The sequence below is a fragment of the Nyctereutes procyonoides genome, unplaced genomic scaffold, assembly GCF_905146905.1.
Source record: "Nyctereutes procyonoides isolate TBG_1078 unplaced genomic scaffold, NYPRO_anot_genome, whole genome shotgun sequence".
Taxonomy (NCBI): Eukaryota; Metazoa; Chordata; class Mammalia; order Carnivora; family Canidae; genus Nyctereutes; species Nyctereutes procyonoides.
The window spans coordinates 18178222-18200194 of record NW_026575052.1 but is presented as its reverse complement, the minus strand read 5'-3'; the positions used below and the strand labels follow the sequence as shown (position 1 = coordinate 18200194).

The 21973-nt window shown below is 34.2% G+C and overlaps 1 protein-coding gene across 2 annotated transcripts in view; it reads right to left on the bottom strand.

The window, feature by feature from the left end:
* PHKB (phosphorylase kinase regulatory subunit beta) overlaps positions 1–21973 on the bottom strand; it is a 211170-nt gene that overhangs the window by 144179 nt on the left and 45018 nt on the right. For both annotated transcript variants that reach the window (XM_055331265.1, XM_055331264.1), the window contains exons 5-7: positions 14987–15086; positions 8842–8949; positions 4895–4975 (exon numbers count right to left, since the gene is read on the bottom strand). In XM_055331265.1, coding sequence (XP_055187240.1) covers positions 4895–4975; positions 8842–8949; positions 14987–15086 — 289 coding nt within the window. The remainder of the gene's footprint in view (positions 1–4894; positions 4976–8841; positions 8950–14986; positions 15087–21973) is intronic.

The window sequence follows — 21973 nt, the reverse complement described above, 5'->3', positions numbered from 1 at the left end:
AAAAATGATAATATATACTCTGATTTGTTAGCAACTATTACTCTTGCTCATTAATTTAATACAAAGAGCTCTAAATATTCTAGCATCTAAAATAGTTTTTATCACTTACATATAAGCTATAAATTCCTGTAATTAAGATGAATAATACATGATGAAATATTCTTTTGTAGATAGGCACAACAAGGAATAATTTATTAAGCCACAGTTGTGGTTTACTGTGCCCAAACTGTTAATACAAACAAGGTTTTTTTTTTCCCTAACCAGATGTTGCACTGAACACCTGCTTTGCTGAGACTTGGAAATCTGGTACCTGCTAGGAAGGTGTTTACGTGACCAGAACCCAATAAACACCTTGGGGGATAACTTCCTAATAAGTTTTCATGGTAGAGACATTTCACACATGTTGTCATAATTGAACGCTGGAGGAATGAAGCATGTTCTGTATGACTACATCAGGAAAGGACTATTGGCAGCTTGCATCTGTTTTGTTCTAGGCTTTATTTCATGTGCCTTTTCCTTTGGCTGAGTTTGCTTTCTATTCTTTCACTGTAATAAATCTTATCCATGACTCTGACAACATGCCAGGTCCTGTGAGTTCTCCCAGAGAAACATCAAACCTTAGGGATGGCCTTTGGGACCCCTGAGACAGTACCCCTCATTTATAAGTGACATTGACGTAAAATTTCAAAAGAGGGCTAAGAATCTACAATCCAATATAATTGACTATAATTGACTTGGTTCAAAGAGGTCATGCATTGACTCTTTCTAAGCAACATCTCAAATTATTATAATCCTTCTAGATATAAAAGCATTCCCAAATCCTTAAAATTGGTTTTTGTTAAATGGTTTTTGACATAAATTTCAAGAGTTAGAAACACAAGGCCAACCTTCAATCACATAAAGTCATATAATGGAGATTAATTAGAATGGTTCTTAGAATTTTTTTCTCATTTAAAGTCACAAACCCATGTATCTATTTCACTCCTTCTTCCTTTTGAACCCTTAATCTACTTTGCCCCTTTTCATATTCAGCTGACATTCCTGCTTTCTATTTCATCATGATAATAGTAGCAATCAAAAGAGAACTTCCACATCTACCAAACTCTAGATTTACCAACATTCCAGGTTTTTCACTAATTAATGCTTATTTCTACTCATATTTTAAGATTGTAAGAAGAGTATCTGAGGTCAGTTTTTTTATAAAATGATGTAACACTATGACTTGTGATCCATCATTAAATAACCCCAAAATTAGTCATGTAACAGCATGGCACTGGATTAAGGACCTTAGAAACCATACAGTTTGTCTACCTCCATGTGTGAAGACATAGAATTAATAGATTTTAATACCTCAACTAAAAATAAAAGCAAATCCAAAATGTAGGAAGGGAAGACAATATTTTAACTTTGTATATCTTCACTTTCAAAGTACTCTTTAAAACATAAAGTTGTGGGGTCACCAAAGTCTAAAATAAAATCCCTTCTTTATTAAAGAATTTTAAGTCTTTAATATAAATAAATATGATATAAATATGATGAGGCTTTCAACAAAAAGAAAGAATAATTATCTAAAACACAAAGCAAAAAATTATTTGTTACACCAATTTGTGGGATGTGTGGGGTTCTTTTATTTTAAATAAAGTAAATTTCTATGGATCCATTTCTGATTGATTTCTTTCCTATTTCTTTTAATCTACCCTTAGGAAATTTATTTATGGCATGGAACATAACATAGAAAGCCATGCAGTACTAGTTCTTTACTTTGCCTCCCTCCAACAGATGTGAGTTACCTCCATTAAGAGAGAGGGGGTCAGATTTAGGTAAACTTTATACTTAGGTGATATATATATATATATACACATATATATATACTTAGGTGATATATTTATATTTATAAGATATATATAAACTTCTATTAAAATATGTAACTTTAACATTTCTCTCCAGATAAAGAAGAGAAAGCAAGTAAGAGTGCCAGGAAAGAAATAAAAAGTTTGCCTCTTTTACAGTTTTCATTTTTAATAAAAATCCAATATCGTAAATGTGCACAGCAATACTTCTATAGACACCAATTTAGCCTAGGTAGCCACAAAATATGACACTTATGTGGGCAATGAAAGACATTAGAAAATGAGCATCCATTACTATTCCTGCCTTTAAGAAATATATTCCCCAGCAAGGCCCATGAGCTCAAACACTGGTACTCAATATTTTCACAGCATCTTAGAAGGGATACCTGTAAGACAATGGCCTTCTCCTAAAGGAAATACAATGTGGATACAAAGTTTATAAAAACAAGAGAATCAGTAAAGATATGATGATTAGCTGTTAAATTAAGGAAAATAATTTATTAAAAAAATAAACCAAAGTTGCTGACAATATAATATGTATATTATGTGTGTGTGTTGTGTATGTAAGCTCTCTATTCTCCAATCCTAAAAAGATAAAGGATTTGGGCAAATGAAATATTCACCAGTAAATAGAGAAAGAAATGAGTGGTATTCCCACTTCCTTCTCAGGTCCTTGGGTTGCCCTGAGATATAATGTGGTTGGGAATGAAGAAAAGAGACAGGACGATGAAACTTGCCATTCAGGGTATAAGGTACAATTAAAAAATGAAATGGTCCCAAGTCATACTATCTTTCAAAGGATTTGTTTCTCTGAAATATCTAGATATTTATTTACCAAATAAAAACTTCTAAGGGTAAGGAAAAAAACATCAACAAGAAAAAAAAAAAGAAAATAAAGCTTAAGAAGAAGATACCAAACATGCTCAAGTATATTCAAATCATATAAAAAAAGATAGAAAGGTTAAAGCTGTATCATATTTTTGAAAACTGTCAATTGACAACTGAAGATTTAAAATGAACTATGGTAGATACTGAAAAAGCAAAAAATAAAATGTGAAAAATGAAAATAAAATACCAAACAAAACAATGCTACCACTAACCAGGGTAATTTCACCACTGCCATCAGTAAGGTTAATGGGAAGTCACTTGGAACCATCAATGTTAGCTGTCACTTTTTTTTTTTTTAAGATTTTATTTATTTATTCATGTGAGACACAGAGAGAGGCAGAGACACAGACAGAGAGAGAGAAGCAGGCTCCACTCAAGGAGCCTGATGTGGGACTCGAACCCAGGAATCAGGATCATACTCTGAGCCAAAGGCAGGTGCTCAACCACTGAGCCACCAGGCATCCCAGCTGTTGCTTAATATAATGGTAATCATACTATGTTGTGCTGGATACATGTCTCAGTGCTTTGGAGTTTCTAAGAGAAGCTAAGTGGGCTGGTTTTGGGAGCCTTCCTCTACTAGGTCAGAGGATGTTTTGTGTTTCAGGATGCTGCTTAAGGGAAAACCCTTCCCTAATCAAAATCTTTGAATACCACTATTTCACAATATTATAAAAACAGAACTTTTTGGATGAAATAAAAACGTAGTTCTCTGAGGAATCACAAAACATTAGTGGGTATTAATAATTTCTTCTTTACTGTTTATCTGTACAACTAAATAGACTTCACCTGGGCACCTGCCTCGGTGGCTCAGTCAGTTAAGCATCTGCCTTCAGCTCAGGTCATGATTCCCGGGTCCTAGAATTAAGCCCAACAGCAGGCTCCCTGCTCAGCAAGAAGTCCACCTTTTCCTCTCCCTCTGCCCCTCCTCCCAGTTGTATGTGCCCCCTCACAAATAAATGAAAAAGTTTTTTTTTAAAGATTTTATTTATTTATTCATGAGAGACACAGAGAGAGAGGCAGAGACACAGGCAGAGGGAGAAGTAGGTTCCATGCAGGGAGCCCGATGTGGGACTCAATTCCGGGACTTCAGGATCACGCCCTGGGCTGAAGGCAGCGGTAAACCACTGAGCCACCGGGCTGCCCAAATAAAAAAATCTTAAAAATAAATGAATAAATAAATAAATAAATAGACTTTACTTACTATTAAAAAAGCATAACTGGAAGGATGTAAGAGACTATAAACTACTAGAGGACAGGACTATATATACTAATACTGCAATCCAGTGATGATTTGGGTGTTAATTACATGATACATTTGTTCTCCTTGTACAGATCATAGGAAAGAAATAATAACAAGCATACATAGCACATCTACTCTGATGAAGTCTCACTGTACCAGTGCAATAATAAAAACTTTTGCTTTCACTGTGGCATACCTGAAAATGTATCAGCATGTGTGTCTGTGTGTCTTTTCAAGCATTAGTACCTATGAAATGAATGCTTCTTATCTTTGGGATATAAATTCTTTTTAAGTTTCAAAAACATCAAGAACCTTACTGAGATCTCACAATAAAAATAACATGATAGGGACGCATGGGTGGCTCAGCAGTTAAGTGCCTGCCTTCAGCTCGGGGCGTGATCCTGGAGTCCCTGGTTCGAATCCCACATCAGGCTTCCTGCATGGAGCCTGCTTCTCCGGCTGCCTATGTCTCTGCCTCTCCCTCTCTGTGTCTCTCATGAATGAATAAATAAAATCTTTAAAAAATAATAATAATATGATAAAAGTATCTTTTTTTAAAAGGATGGGTTAAAAAAGGGAACAATATGCAAAAAAGACAATAACTCTAAGAAAATCTGCAAATGCTATTATACTTTCTTTGTTATAAAATTTTCTGAAAGTTTCAAGTTTTTATTTCATTCAGATCACCTGAAGCACAGCTTTTTATAAGGGTAAAGCTTTACAGCCTGTCATATATTTCATTCATTTTTGAAGTGCTTTGCATTAAAAATATTCTTGATCCAACATCCAAAATCCAGTATCTGATTATATGAATAAGACATTTTTATAAAATTAAAACTAATCTTTAAAAAACTAAAAGAAAAAAAGATATTCTCAGAGATGAAATTGAGTACTAGAAAATTTGGGCAATTCATACCTCATCAGTGTTATAGATAATCTGGAGTCCTGAAGAAATCATTTCCACAAGGTAAAGGAGATAGAGTGACACTGTATTTATCTGAAAACAAACAACATTAAAAGGTTAAAGGAAATAACAAAAAGACTATGTTATGAAATTATATGTAAGAGCTAAAATTATAAGTCATTTCCTCTAATAGTAGCAAATAAAAACTATTTCCTTTCCTATTGTGAAATAAAGGAGCTGAGTGTTTAGCTCATCATAAAATCCTAGCTTTGAATATAAAACTCTAAAATCCTCAAATTCATTGTGATGGTTAATACCTGATTAGGGAAATGGCTGCAAATAGAACTGTTAGCAACTGTTTCTATAACATTTGTTCTCTAAGATTTACTTTCAAATTTTGGGTGTAAAGTACTCTATTTTGAAGTCATTTTGCCCCACAGGCAGCTATGTAATGTTAATTCATCTCAAATGTATGTAAATGAAAAAGTTATTTGGCAAGTAAGATATTAGGACTTTGCCAGTACACCATAAACAATAGGCAGTGCATCTTGAAAATAGTCTTATTCTCAGACAATACAGAATTTATGTAAACAGCTGCAGGGACATATTAATTTTAATCAATGGTATAGCATATAAAATATATTTGTGAACAAATGAGTTTTATAAACAAATGAGCCACTTTTTCTTTTAATCTATTCAAGATAGACATTATATGATATAAACAAAAAAAATGTCCATTTTAACAAAACCAGATTCTCGCAGAAGCCTGAATGGGTGTGTAAATTGTGTCAAGTAAGTAAGTAGTGAAAGACAAATACTACAAACCTTGAATATGCTAAATGAAACAAGCCAGTCATAAAAGACCATATATTGTATGATTCCATGTACATAAAATTCATAGAAGAGGAATATTCATAAAGATAGGAAGTAGATTGGTGATCGCCAAGGGCAAGGGGGTTTTGGGTAGATAGGAAGTAACTGCTAAAGAGCACAGATTTCTTTATGGAGTAATGAAAATGTTCTGAAATTAACTGTGATAGTGATTGCACAACTGTGAATATAATAAAAACCATTGAATTGTACACTTTAAATAGGTGAATTGTATGTTCTGTGAGCTATATCTCAATAAAGCTGTTATATAAAAAACACATAGGAATCAGTAAAAGAACTTTCATTTAGCTAGGAAAATGGTAAGTTAAAATCAAAGAGAGAAAGCACAATTTAATTTAGTGTTGGTGCGATTCTAACCCAGAAGAGTATTTATTACCTTCTAACAGCCTTGGTGGCTCATGTCTTCCTTGACTCACTTTCAGTCCTTACTAACTGACAGAAAGTCAGGGCAGAAAGTTATTTGTGTCCCAGAGGCCTTGGCAAAGCGGCCTTATGCTAGCAGGTGTGTTGGGTAGTGCTGCCTAATCATTTCTGCCTTAGACATCTTTGCCACAAGCACTTCATCCCAAACATTCTCAGTGTGTACATTTTCTCCACATCACCACCTGGCCATAAAGCAATTTTGCTATAAAAGATTTAAAAAAAAAAAACTGGTTGACAGATTCGACAGTTTAGTTTCATTTCTCCATTGATGTGAAACTCCCACTTTTATATTATATAAATCTTATATTTTTATAATTATTCTTTGTATTCCATGCTTTCTATATTATATAAATCTTAGCCCTCATAATGGTCTCTCTACAGTGATCCAGATGTTTGAACTCACATTTCCCACACAAGTATGGAGTGCCTATTAACAGCATGTGACAATATGCCAAAAACAAACATATAGTGTAGATGGTGTTCACAAAGCAATGCGAACCTTTGTTACAAATATGAAAGTGCTACCCCTCTTAATGAAGGAAGAAATTTTAGTGAAAAAAGAAAAAAGTGTAATGCCAGATGAGGAGGCAAATCAACAAGCAAAAAAAAAGTATTACTCTAAACAAAAGACTTTGAAAACAAATGCTTAGGTACGATCCAAATAATAAATTCAGTTATTTGTACAATAGTGCCATGAATTTACACATATTTTTTTTAAGATTTTATTTATTTATTCATGACAGACAGAGAGAGAGAGAGAGAGAGAGAGGCAGAGACACAGGCAGAGGGAGAAGCAGGCTCCATGCAGGACGACATGGGACTCAATCCCAGGTTACCAGTATCACGTCCTGGGCTGAAGGTGGCACTAAACCGCTGCGCCACCAGGGCTGCTCTACACATATTTTAAATGTATTTAGTGTTCCATATTCTGCAATAAGGTTTTAGTTTTGTCACTCATTTTTCTTGTTATATTATGTCCTTTTCAATGTTCCTCTTTTATTTTTTGTGGTTTTATCTTTCAAAGTAAAACTGCCTTACAGCCAATTAGTTATGCGGTGAAAATACATGCAGTGAAAATTGTGGCAGCAAAGATGTGAACTGCAAAACTACTTAACACTGCCGCCAGGGCCTGGCAGTGCTGATGGCTCTTTCAGGAAGCAGAACTGTCTTGGACACCGCCTGACTTTTCAGCATTCAAAATCCAGAGGTTAAAAAACAAAACAAAACAAAACCAAAATCCAGGGGTTGTCAGGGTCTTGTCATGGCTCAAGTGAGCAAGACACAATGATACAGGAGTCTCGTTTTAGGGTTTTTAGACTGACATTAATTTTTGAGTGACCCTTCTTAAAACATGGTAAACATGGTAGAGAAGAGCTTCAAACCACTGCCTGGCTCACCCAAATATTTTCTTATAGCACTGACACTGGTCTATCAGAAATGACTTCAAAGAAATGTCATTGCAGCCATTTATAGCTACACCTCCAAGAGCTCTCTGCTCTGACTTTCAGAATGCCTCTGTGAGAAAATATCATTAAGTGGCAAATTGTACAGAAACAGCCAAATAACAGGTCAACCAGTATTTATTTAAAATCTACCATGAGGCAGGTATTAAGCCTGAATTCTGGGACAAAAAATAAATGAGCTGGTATCTTCTGAAAATTGTATTTCAAATAGTAAACATATTTGTCAAAGCAAAAAATACATAAAATCTAATTAGATTATAATTATAAGAAGGTCAAGCAAATACATACTCATATAATACTAATTCTCCAAAGTACTGGTTACAAAAAAGTGTTAAGAATTTCTGCTGCATAGAAATGGGGACACTGCTTTCCATGACTGGAGGAGTCATACTAAAGTAAGACATTTCAGATCTCTAGAGAGACAGAGGGACTATAAAAAGGACATATTCTTATTTTAGTAAAGAATATATGAATAATAAGTATTCTGTCTTAAAGACAGCAGAACCAAATGATGAGCAGGAAGACAACTCATTAAAAAGCATATATAATATCTATATCCTAAAAACAAGGCAACAGGATGTCCAGCTAAAAGCAGTACACAGATATAAGAGAAAAAGAAGTGAAAGCAAAACATAAAATACCATAGTACGTTCTTAGCCCAGGTATAAATTTAATATACGAGACAAAATTTATAGACTTCAGAAATGCCTTTTGGGATTACATTTCAATGTTTTTGCTTATAGCTTTGTTGAAGGTTGATATATCAAAAATGAAGTGTCATGTAACAAAAATTTCTGATTTGCTGTCTATCATTGCCTACTGTCTTTTTTTCCATAGTTCCTAAGTGTTGGCATTCTTCTAAATTTGATAATAAGTATAAGCTTTTGTCACAGAAAAAACTGTGGGATTCTTTCTTTGAGATAGGGAACAATATTATAAGCCATCCACTTGCCCTTTTCTGCTTGCTGACCAAGACCACAATCTGACTTAATAATGCTCAGTCACAGTAACTAACTCAGCCCTGGTGGCTCCCATTTCACTACCTCATTTTAGGGTTGGTTTTCTGCTTCTGTTTTGAACAATTTAAGAAATCTACTTTATCCAATTTGTAAATAGCTCCAAATCTTCTATGATGTAGAGTATGCAGAGAGAAGAAGAAAACATACAGTACTCTCCTCTTACCTGAAGATGACCGTATTCTTCATAGGAAAGGACCTCATCTCCCGTGTGCACATTGAAAACAGAGTGAAGACAGGTTGCTGGGCGTGGGTCCTGCTTAAACTGCTGGACCTAAAATCAAATACAAAATTCAAATAGTACTAATAACTCACACTATCACCCAAATTTAGAGATTATAAATTATTTTTCATGAAACCTTTCAATAAGGAAAGCTGTAGTCTAAAGGCAGAGTACAGAGCAAAGTAGACATGTTATTTTTCCTAAAGAAACAAAACACTGACAAAACTCATAAGTACTAAGGTAATACTTAACATGATTGTAGAATATTTAAATGATATTTCAAAAACAGCAAATCAAGTGTAATAGGGAGCTTGTGAATATGGTAGCAGCAGAGTTTGTAGTTTGTTTTGTATTCATTTTATTTTAGAGTTAAATAATAGTTTACTCTGTGGGACAGTATTTCAGGGATTACATCCCACTGTATTGCTATTTGGAAATGCTTCCATGACACTCAATGAAAGGTGGTTCAGACCTCATGCTAATTCAGTAAGTGTTCAAAACTTCAAATGCTGTTTCCTTTTCTAAGGATCAAAAATTGTAACCTTCGTACCTATCAACATGTTTTGACTTCCTTTGCCATATATACTCTCTTTACTAAGGTACCAATTCCAAGAGAACATAGGATATACCTGCACTATTAACTGCACATAAAGTTTAACCATTTAAAAAAAAGTTTAACCATTTTAGAGTACTAAGTAAATATTAAATGATACAACAAACTCCAAGAACCAAAAATGAAATCCATCTTCTTTTTTAGAGCCTGTTCAATTCAATTTGGTGAATATTTCCTGATACCAATCATATGTCAAGTACTGTGCTAGTCCCTGGAAGTATGAGATGCATAAAAACAGAGGATGAATCAATTAACACATAGTTATATGTAAAGGGAATGATTTTTTTCTTCCTTCGAAAATATATAAGTGGTTATAATATATATCTGTGATGTCATGATCTTGCATTGCTTCACTTGGCTAATGAAGCACATAGAACCATATTATTTTCCTCACCTTCAAAATCCTTCTCATCCTTAAAATTCTATACCCCCCCAAATATCTTCTTTTATAAAGTCCCTTCTGAACTGTTTCTCACATTTCTTCCTTTGGACTTCATATCAAGGTGCTTATCCTTCAATAATTTCACCTCTTTTCTATTAGTTGTCTGTGACTTTCACTATCTTATAACTTTCTAGCAGTTACATTATCCAATATGGTAGCTGATGGGGAACAGAGGGCTAACTGGGACAAAGCACAGCGGGTATCCCACAAAGGACCTGCTCCTAGAGTGGGATATGTGTGACATTCCTCAGGAAGTTTCCAATTGTCTTAATGTTAATGTCTTGCTGAAGGGAAAAACAATCTTTAACCTGACCAAGGCAAGGTTTCCAGTATCTAGTAGGTCCTCCTGACCATATGAAAATGCTTTTGAAATCTTTTCCCTACCTCAACCAACTCCCAGGTATATAATCAGCCACTCCTCAGAAGGCCAAGGCAGCACTTGAGGAGTCCTTGAAATAGGCAGAGGGACATTCCTCTAGGAACTCAACTGCCTTGATGTTTTAATACTTTGCTAAAGGCAAAAGGCAATCTTAGCCCAATCCCCAGGATCCTGTAAGGCTCCTTTAACCTATAAAAATTTCTTTAGAAATTTTCTTTATTTCTAAACCCCCCAAGATATGAATTGGCAATCATCCCCCAAGCTATGGCCCATGAATTTACATCTGAAGGATCTCATGACTAAAGTTTTACTAGATGGTAATAAATGACCTTTTTCCAATAGCCAGCCCCTCAAAGTCCTGAAAACCTGGCTTCCAAAATTCCTTAGAGTACACTATCCCCAAACCCCTCCCAACTTGAAAATAAGTGATGGGCCACTTCTCTGGACTCCCAGGCAGCTCTTCCGAACCATGGGTCCTGTCTCCATGCATTAATAAAACCACCACTTTGCACCAAAAATGTCTCAAGAATTCTTTCTTGGTCTTTGGCTCTGTACCTCACCATACCAAACCTCACCTATATTCTAAAATTTCATCAGTAGCCACTAACTACAGACAACTAAATAAATTACAATTAAAGAAAATTTAGAAATTCAGTCCCTCAGTCACACTTGACTACATATCAAATACTTAGTATCCATATATGACTAGTGGCTTCTGCATTGTTCAACACATTAATGCAGAACATTCTATTATCACAGAAAGTTCACTGAACAGTGCTGTGCTAGAGGGCTAATACCCTTTTATACCCCACCCCCCAAGAGGCCTGCAAATACCCCACAAACAAATACACAGCCTTCCTTCTCATTCAAGTCAACAATAAAAGCTAGGCCCTACCAGTAGATAATCAGGAATGAGAGGATGAGGATGAAGGTAGGGCTATATATCTTTTTTTTTTTAAGATTTTATTTATTTATTCATGGGGGGGGGGGGAGAAGCAGAGACATCGACAGAGGGAGAAGCAGGCTCCTCACAGCAAGCCTGATGCAGGACTCAATCCCTAGACCCAGGATCACGACCTGAGCTGAAGGCAGACGCTCAACCACTGAGCCATCCAGGTGTCCCCAGGATTTATATCTTCTATGTATACAGTGACCAAGCCATCCAGCATAAACTCAGAGAAGGTGAAAAGTCTATTTCTTCTCAGTATCTGAAACTGCTGGCCACAGTCTTAGACTACACAAATAGAAATCAATGTGGTCACTCTTTTTACATTATTATCTCAAGAGCTCAGGGCTCTTAGACAAAAATATGGTTAAATTAAAATTGTACCTACTTGATAAAGATCTAAAAAGATGAGATTTTATTAGATTAATAAAGTTATTGCTACAGTTGACAATGTAGTGTTCATCATTTGTCTTCAAGACATACAAATATCCAGCATGAGAATTTGTATTTGATCACTGTGCCAGGGGAAAAGCAACTCTTAAATGATTAAAGACACTCAAATGGGAAATTATGTAACTATGCTTTGAGTCTTACAGCTGTTAAAAGACAAATAATTTAAAATTTCAGGAAAAAATATGATCCAAACTATAGATGCTTTGAATATTAATGGAGTGTATTATATATGAATTATAGAGAGCAACTATTCTTGAAATCAGTCAAAAAATAAGGGGACATTAATCTTTTATATATATATCTGGCACCTGCCAAGTAAAATGATTAAACAAAAAATTTCATAGACCAAAAAAAATCCAGAATAATGTTTTCTCTACTTGTATTTTATTTAGATTTTTCCTGGAAACTTAAATCATTGTGAATAAACAGTTTGTCATTTAGGAAAAGGTGAATATTTTGTCATCCACTCTTAATTTATAATCTAACTCAGCATTTAGGTGTAAAAACTTATACGGGAATGCTGGAAGAACAAATTTTATAAAATTTTAATGATTCTTCACAAGCTAGAAACTACTCAGTAACATTTTAGATGAACAAATTATTTATGTAGATAGTTAGGAACAGCAACGTTCATAGCCCATTATACAGGAAATCTGTGCCTTCTTAACTACTAAACGCAAACTGAATTTATTTTTAAAAATTCTGAATGCTTCTCTTTAGGGAGTATTAGAAAATAAAGTAAATGAGAGAATACATATATGAACATTTAGAGGTTAAAAAATATCTAATATGAATAAGTAGGCATTAAGAGGTAATACATTACAGAAATCAGATTGCTCTACACTCTGCAAATCAAGGATAACTATTTATTCAAAATGCATAATGAATTAAAATATCTCTTTTAGATAGTATTTTTAGAAAATGTGTCAGGAAGCATGTCATGATTTTACTTCAGAAGGCAAAGATGAACCTTAAGGTCAAACAGCAAATGATCACTACAAATATGTTCCACTTTAGTTTTAGGAAGAGGTCAAAAGATATATATATTTCACATTTTAAAATATGGTAACATTCCCTACTGCTGCAGGCTCATGAAGGAAATTGTGAGCATCAGTGAGGTGAAGGTTTGGTAGGAGGCAGTGAGCTGGACATGTGTGGTTAAATCTCTCAGAATCACTCCCTCATAGTCACATGTGAATTATGATATATCCTTCATTCACTCTACAAAGTTATGTGGATCAAGAAAGATTACAGGGGCACCTCGGTGGCTCAGTTGGTCAAGTGTCTTGACTCTTGATTTCAACTCAGGGTCATTATCTCAGGGTTAATGAGATAAAATCAAGCTCTGTCAGGCTCTGAGATAGGCAGCCTGCTTAAGATTTTCTTTCCCTCTCCCTCCGTCTGCACGCTGCTCCCCCTCCACATGCATGTGCATGCACTCTAAGGAAAAAAAAAATTTACAACAATAAAAAAATGCTTTAAAATCTGTAAAACCCTATATTTTGTGGTATGCATAAATACCTAATCCTAACGTGCTCCATACCTTCTTATATATTATTCTGATTGTCTAACATCATAACTACATAAAGAAAAGAAATGCTAATTCTTTATAATTTAAAAAATTTAAGACCTCTTAGGTTCCATTCAAGTCGTATTCAAAAGAAAATATAATTGAGAAGACTAGTCAGAAAAAGACAAATACCATATGATTTCATTCATGTGGAATTTAAGAAAAAAACAGATGAGCATATGGAAAGGGGAAAAAGAATAAAGGAGAGAGGGGAAACAAGCCATAAGTGACTCTTAATGACAAAGAACAAACTGAGGATTGACGGAGGAAGGCAGGTGGGGATGGGCTAGAAGCATGATGAGTATTAAGGAGGGCACAAGTTGTGATGAGCACTTAGTATTGTATATAAGTGATGAATCACTGAATTACACTCCAGAAACCAATACTGCACAGTATGTTAACTAACAAAATTTAAATTAAAAAAAATTGTGAAGACTGGTTAAATAAGCCACAAGGAACTTTTTGTATCATCATTTCCTTTCCTTTTGATAAATAATACTAATTTCAATCTGTCAGCTTGTTAAGTAAACATGAAATCCATGGCTCTCACAATGTTTCCTTGAGAGTAAAGTTAATTCACAGACATTAGGCATTCATGAAATGATAAATGTAAAATAACAGTAAATTATTCACACTTAGGAAAAAAATTTAATCATAATTACTTTAAAATATATGACATACTAGTTTAATTCAAGTATACCAATATGACATTATTTTAACCACTGAAAAACCTTTATAATGATTTGCAAAGTGAAATCTTAGCAGACAACTACAGGTTTGTTACATATCTTTATTATCATTGGGTGAACAAATTTACTTTTTCTGCCAACTAACATTTTCTTGTTGCCACATTCTAATGGCAAAATATAATTTTTTTAGCTTCGACTTCAGATACAGATCTTAAGAAGAAAATGTGCAGTCACAAAAACTTAATGTAATAATCACAAGATAAAAACCTACAAAAATGTTAATTGATCAGAACTGACTGCATAATTAGTGATGTGCATCTTTGCCCATGAATCATCGAACCTGAGGGTAGTCTTAGGGAACTATGATACACTCACTAATGTATATGAATACTTAATATATTAGGACCTGGTGACACAGAGATGTAGTTAAGTAGGAGAAATATCACATTATATTTGTATAGAACTTTACAGTATTTATGTATATTATTTTAATAATAATAATTACTGACTATATTATTTTAATTTCCACAATAATCCTATAAAATATGCTATTTTCTAAGCCATTAATTCCTGTCCTCTCTACATGTAAATGATGAAGTATTTTTAAACTGAAGTTCACTTAAGCTAGGACAATCACATAAGCAAAAGGAATTTTGATAAGGATTTTCTTAAGTAATATAATATTTGTTAGAATTATAGATATTGTAAGGCTCCTGAGAAACTGAGTCTTTATCAAGCAAACACCAAATGCAAAATACAAACAAATTCAAGCCTAAATAACAATTCTCAATCACCTCATGCTTAAGATGTTTCTTCAATTTCAGTATTTCAAACCCTGGACTGGGAAGGCAGAGGCTGTTTTAACCCATCTAGACAGCCCCAGGATATGGCTTTACCTTTTGAAAGCACATTCTTCTTGAGAAGATGCTACTGCTATACTGGTTAAATTAATCCTTCAGAATGATGTGAGAATTCCAGTCCACACTAGTGTTTTACCTTATCGGCCTGACGCATATAGCAGTAGAGAATTCCTCTCATACATTTTATAGCAGAGTGCTCCAGCTCATGGGTTCTTCCCTTGTCATCATCAATGCGCCTGGGTGAGAGAGATAACTCATGAAATAAATTGGAAATGCATTTGAAAAGGAAGCAGAGCTTTCGGTAATTAAGTATTTAACTATCTGACTAATCCTATGTTCTGGCGACATCTACTAATTCTGTAACAGTGAAACTCCATTTTCCCAGCAGATGTAGAAATGCTGCAATAAAAAAAAAAATCCTATGATGAAACTTGTGTTGATTTATCCTTTTTTTAAGGAAGTAAGCCAATTGCTTCAAAAATAGCATACAATATTTCTACATTGACTTGGCTAAAACTTTAAGGGATATTCTATATTGGAAAAAATCTACCAAAGATTTTTTTTTTAATTTGCTGTTACAGAATAAAGGCAATTTTTAGTTATCAATCCCTTTATGCAATGGCCATTTGGATTCAAAGAAACACAGATTGAAGTAGACACATGCCTTCTTTGTTCTGCCATATGTTTAATAATGTGAGGGTGGGCACTTTAGTCAAGGACACCTTCAAATAAATACACATCCAGTATGATACATGATGTATGTGGGTACAGTTTTACATTCTTGGGTCTTAGTTTAAAATCAATCGTCCACTGTTTATACTATTTGTTTTTAAAAAGAAAAAAACAGCTAAAATCTAACTATTAAGTGAAGTTAAGATGTTCTTCTGTTCTTAAGTTCCTTTTTTTTTACCATGGATCAAAAGGTAATGAGAGCTACCCACTATTGCAAATCAAAGGAACTTATTCATTATTTCACTAAATCTTAACAAAAATATCTGGCAATCATCCTCACTTGATAAAAAGCATCACCAGTCTCCTTAAAAAGCATATTACAATTATCTCCTCTTCCAACTGCAGATCTCATATACCAGTGTTAGAAGGAATAATGATCATTTTAACATAGCATTGTCAATGTCAGACAAAAGTTGTCATTAGAACATTATTCCTCCCTTCATATGCAGGAACTACAATAAAACTACCATGATTTTGCTCTGAGCTGTATTTTTTTGTCTAATGTCCTACACAAGTGGTTTTTTTTTTTTTAAGATTTTATTTATTTATTCATGAGAGACACAGAGAGAGAGAGAGAGAGGCAGAGACACAGGCAGAGGGAGAAGCAGGCTCCATGCAGGGAGCCCGATGTGGGACTCAATCCTGGGACTCCAGGATCATGCCTTGGGCTGAAGGCAGGCACTAAACTGCTAAGCCACCCAGGGATCCCCACCAGTGTTTTAATAGAGGCAAATTATGGCATAGGTAACAATAGACCAGGCATTAATACATGAAGGAAACAGTACGCTTTGGGTTAAATGAGTTCAAATTTGTTTACAACTCCTACTTCATCTAAAAACAAAAGCAAAAAGAAAAACAAAAAAAAATGAAGTACTTCTAAAATTGTCTTTAAATTAATTCTCTGCCCCTAATTTCAATAAGCATTTAACCAAAACAAAAATATTTCAGAATAAATCATCCACTATAGAGTTCTATTTTAATGAAGTTTCTCTTATTTCTCAATTCTTCTGCAAATAAAATAGAAACCAGAAGAGTATTTCTCTTCTGAGAAAGTAAAAGAATAGTTGCATGTGAGTAAAAACATTTAGGCCACCAATCTATATTTTATTACCTTTTCAAAGATTTAAAGTGAATCTGATGACCCAAAATAATTCCTACATTTTCTACCAGGCTCTGGCAATATTCTACCTCTTTAACAAGCTCTGTGGGTGTAAACTCAAGTTTTAATATGATCTAAAGAACACTTTGAATAAATGAAAGAACTTTAATCTGTGCATTTACTGATTACAAGCTATGTATGAGTGTTGATGAGATATTTCTAATATATGAAATCCTGCAATTATATCTGAACTAGAATTTTATACTTATAAATATATATCCAGTGAAGAAACTGAACACTTGAATCCTATTGTTAGTGCATTATGTCCCTACAAGCAAGCTTAAAGGAAAAGAAAATCAATACTGTTTGGTAGAAATTGTCATATGATCTGATTGTTTACCAACAGTAACTAGGGCCACCTATTATACTCAACTCCTAAAACAGCTATAAATCTGAAAACTGGGAGGAAATATGCTGATTTCATGCAGAAGTCTACCTCTCTCTCTCTCGGATAGTACTTCAAAGGTATATCCTCAATGTTGGCTGCATATTCTCATTTTTCCAATATATATATACATTTAGACCATCTACACATACTCTTTGAAGTCAATTACTCTTCAAAAAATCACTCCTCTCAAATATAAAAAAAGAACTAAATTCCATATTTGAAGCCTAATGTAAAGTTATGTTTTTCACTAGAAATCATTAGAAACAAAAAATGAAAAAACATTACATAATACCTTTTTAAAATAGCATAAAGTATAGAATCAAGATTCATTTAACAGATTTTGTGTAATTGAGTAGGTTCAGAAAGTTTTAAACTGAGCCATGTAAACAAAAATAAGTATAGATAATGAAATTAATTATAACTAAATAATAAAATATTAGTTATAATATACAGTTATATATAATTTAATTTTAAACAGCAGTACATTAAGAACTGCAACATGACATATGATATTTTACTATATTTTAAATTTTTAAAAATTTATTTCTTTTGAGAGAGAGAGAAAGAGCACGCACAAGTAGAAAAGGAAAGGAAAAGAGAATCCCAAGCAGACTCCATACTAAGCGCAGAGCTGGACACAGGGCTCAATCACAGGACCCTGAGATAACGACCCAAGCTAAAACCAACAGTCAGACACTTAACCGACTGCACCACCCAGGCACCCATATAAATGATACTTTAAGAGACACCTGGGTGACTCAGCGGTTGAGCATCTGCCTCCGTCTCAGGGCTTGACCCCGGAATCCCAGGACTGAGTCCCACATTAGGCTCCCTGTGTGGAGCTCGCTTCTCCCTCTGCCTATATCTCTGCCTCTCTCTCTCTCTCTCTCTCTGTATGTCTCTCATGAATAAAATAAAATCTTTAAAAATAAATAAACAAACAAACAAACAAGCAAAAAGTCAAACATAGGGCCACTGGGTGGCTGAGTCAGTTAAGCCTCTGCGTTCAGTTCAGGTCATGATCTCAGGGTCATGGAATCAAGCCCCACATAGGGCTCTCTGCTTAGCAGGGAGTCTGTTTCTCTTTCTTCCTCTCCCTCAACACATGCTCTCTCTCTCTCTCTCTGTTAAATAAATAAAATATTTTAAAAAATAAAAAATAAAAAGTCAAACATACTAGTTTTTCTTCCCTCCTCTAAAATAAAGTGCAACCATAATACTATATTCAAAAAAACTATTTCAAAGTGTATTTTTGCAAAGAAATCACCTCACTGTTTCTAATAATAAACTATCTAATTAAGTAAATAACACCAAATTATACTCTTACATGAGTATAAAATATAAATGTGCATAAAATCTTTTTAAGCCCTCAGTACACACACACAAATCCAAACAGGTATGAGGTTTCATGAGATTGTTAATAAGACTGAGAACCAATGCAATGAGAATAATCAAATTACTCACAATTTTTAAAAATTAATAATTTTATATCATACATCCATTAACAGAAATACATATAAGTTTCTAAAGAGAAAATATTGACAGCTTAATTTTTCAGGAATTCTTCCTAATGTAATCTTCTGTATGACTTCATTGCCATTAACAAGTAGAACTAGAGGGTAGCAGAGTGGCTCAGCAGTTTAGTGCCGCCTTCAGCCCAGGGTGTGATCCTGGAGACCCGGGATCAAGTCCCACGTCAGGCTCCCTGGATGGAGCCTGCTTTTCCCTCTGCCTGTGTCTCTGCTTCTCTCTCTGTGTCTCTCATGAATAAATAAATAAAATCTTAAAAAAAAAAAAAAAAGAAACAAGTAGAATTGGAAACAAATCTTCTATTAATTTTACATGGAAATTCTCTAAACAAATCATCACGACCTAATATTGCAAAAGTAAAAAGGACTTTGGGATCCCTGGGTGGCACAGCGGTTTGGCGCCTGCCTTTGGCCCAGGGCGCGATCCTGGAGACCTGGGATCGAGTCCGTCGGGCTCCCTATATGGAGCCTGCTTCTCCCTCTGCCTGTGTCTCTGCCTCTCTCTCTCTCTCTCTCTCTCTCTCTCTCTCTCTGTGTGTGTGACTATCATGAATAAATTAATAAAATCTTAAAAAAAAAAAGTAAAAAGGACTTTAATAATTCTGTTATAAGTACCCCTGCAATTCTCCAAAAGGGAAACAATTTCCTTGCTAGTAATATAAAAAATGTAATGCTTTATATACAAAAGAAAACAAATTATCCAGGGAGTTGTTACATACACAGTGTGCCCACAAAGAAAGGATGTGAAATTCTCTATCAAATGTTTAAAGCTTTCTGAGGAAAGTCATATACACTTCTATTTTTTAAAGCAATATCTCCTATTCCCCAAAATTTTATTTAGGAAATGTTCAGGACTATAGAAAAATTAAAAGGACATTACAAGGAATAAAAATCTTAATCTTTAATTGGATTCCCCATTTACTAAAATTAGCTTGTATTCTCTATAATTATTTTCTGTACTCTTGAAAGGAAACCAAAAATTACCACCCTTACACACTTCAAAAATATGTCTTAAAAACAATGACATTCACCTACATACCGATAATATTATTATTACATCCAAGGAATTTAATATTGTCACTAAATTATCTAATACATATGCTATAACAAATTTATTCAATCATACCCAAAATATAACTTTTAGGATTTATTTTTTTAAATATTTTATTTATTCATGAGAGACACAGAGAGAGACAGAGACATAGACATAGGCAGAGGGAGAAGCAGGCTCCATGCTGGGAGCCCAATGCAGGACTCAATCCCTGGACCCAAGGAATACGCTCTGAGCCGAAGGCAGACGCTTAACCGCTGAGCCACCCAGGCATCCCAGAATTTATTTCTAATTTATGATCCAATCAAGTATTGGAATTTAGTGCCATGTTTATTTTCTGTTGAGTGATTTAACATTTTAGATTTTTTCCTTTTTTTAGATGAAGTATAATTAACATAGTGTTACATTAGTTTCAGGTATACAATATAATGATTCAACAACAAATGTTAGTTAGTGCTCATCAAGATAAGTGTACTCTGGATCTCCTTTATTTATTCCACCCATCTAGCAACCACCAGTTTGTTCTCTGCATTTAAAAGTATGCTTTTTTGTTTGCTTCTTTTTTCCTTTGTTCATCTGTTTTCTTAAATTCCATGAGCAAAACCATATGGAATGTGTCTTTCTCTGACTTATTTTTCTTGGCATTATACCCCCTACATCCCTCCATGTTGCTGTAAATAGAAAGATTTCATTCTTTTTTATGTCTGAGTAATATTCCTCTGTGTGTGTGTTTGTGTGACATCCACATTTTCCTTATCCATCACCAATGAATGGACACTTGGAACATTTCTAGGTACGGAAACAATGGTTTTGTATCTATGGCATTGTCAATAATGTTACAACAAACATTGGGATGCATAAATCTTGTTGAATTAGTGTTGTCATATTCTTTGGGTAAATAGCAAGTAGAGGAATTACTGAATGATATGGTAATTCTATTTTACATTTTTGAAGAACCTTCATAGTGTTTTTTCAGTGGCTGTACCAATTTTATTCCCATCAACAGTGCTCAAGAGTTCTTTTATCTCCATCCTCTGTAATACTTGTAATTTCTGGTGTTTTTTATTTTAGCCATTTTGAGAGGTATAAAGTGATATTTCACTGTGGTTTTAATTTTCATTTCCCTAATAATTATTGATGCTTTCTTTTCTGTGGTATTGGTTGTTATTACTCCCTCATTTCCAGTTTTCTGGTTTTGAGTCTTTTTTTTTTTTTTTTGGTCCTGGCTAAAGGTGTAATTACTTTGTTGAGATTTACAAGAAACACCTCATTAATCTTTTTTTGTCTCTATTTTATTTATTTCTATTCTAATCTTTACTATCACCTTTCTTCTACTGGCATTGCTCATTCTTCGTTTACTAGATCTTTTGGTTGTAAGATAAATTTTTCTTGGAGGAGGTCTGCGTTGCTATAATGGCCGCTCTTAAAACAGGTTTTGCTTTATCCCCCAAATTTTGGATCATTGTGTTTTTTTTTTTTTCTTTTCTTTTTAAGATTTATTCATTTATTTGAGAGACAGAGAGAAAGAGAGAAAGAGCACAAACAGGAGGGGTAGAAGGAGACAGAGAGACAATCTTAAGCAAACACCACACTGGATGCAGAGCCCAATACAGGACTTGATCTCACAACCCTGATTCAGGACCTGAGTTGAAAACAAGAGTCAGATGCTTAACTGATTGAGCCACCCAGACATCTCATGTTTTCATATTCATTTGCCTGCATGTAGTTTTTTTGTTTGTTGACACATTCATTGTTTATAGAATGTTATTTAGTCTCCGTGTATTTGTGCCCGTTCCAAACTTTGTTTTTATGATTACATTCTAGCTTCATACTGTTTTGGTTATAATAGATGCATATTATTTCAGTCTTTTTGAATCTATAGAGACTTCTTTGGTGACCTAAGTCTCCGGGAGACTATTCCATGTGCAGTTGAAAGGAATGTGTATTCTACTTATTTTGGGTGGAATATTCTGAATATATGTTAGGTCCATCTGATCCATTGTGTCATCCAAGGCCACTGTTTCCCTGCTGACTTCCTGTCCAATTTATCTATCCATTGATGTAAGTGGGGTGTTAAAGTCCCCCACTATTATTGTATTCTTGTCCGTTTATTTTTGTCTGTTAATAGTTGTTTTATGTATTTTAGGTGCTCCCAAATTGGGTGCATTAATAATTACAATTATTATACCCTCTTATTAGCGTATTATTCTCATTACAATGTACCCTTTTCCCTTGTTAAAGACTTTGTTTTAAAGTCTATTTTG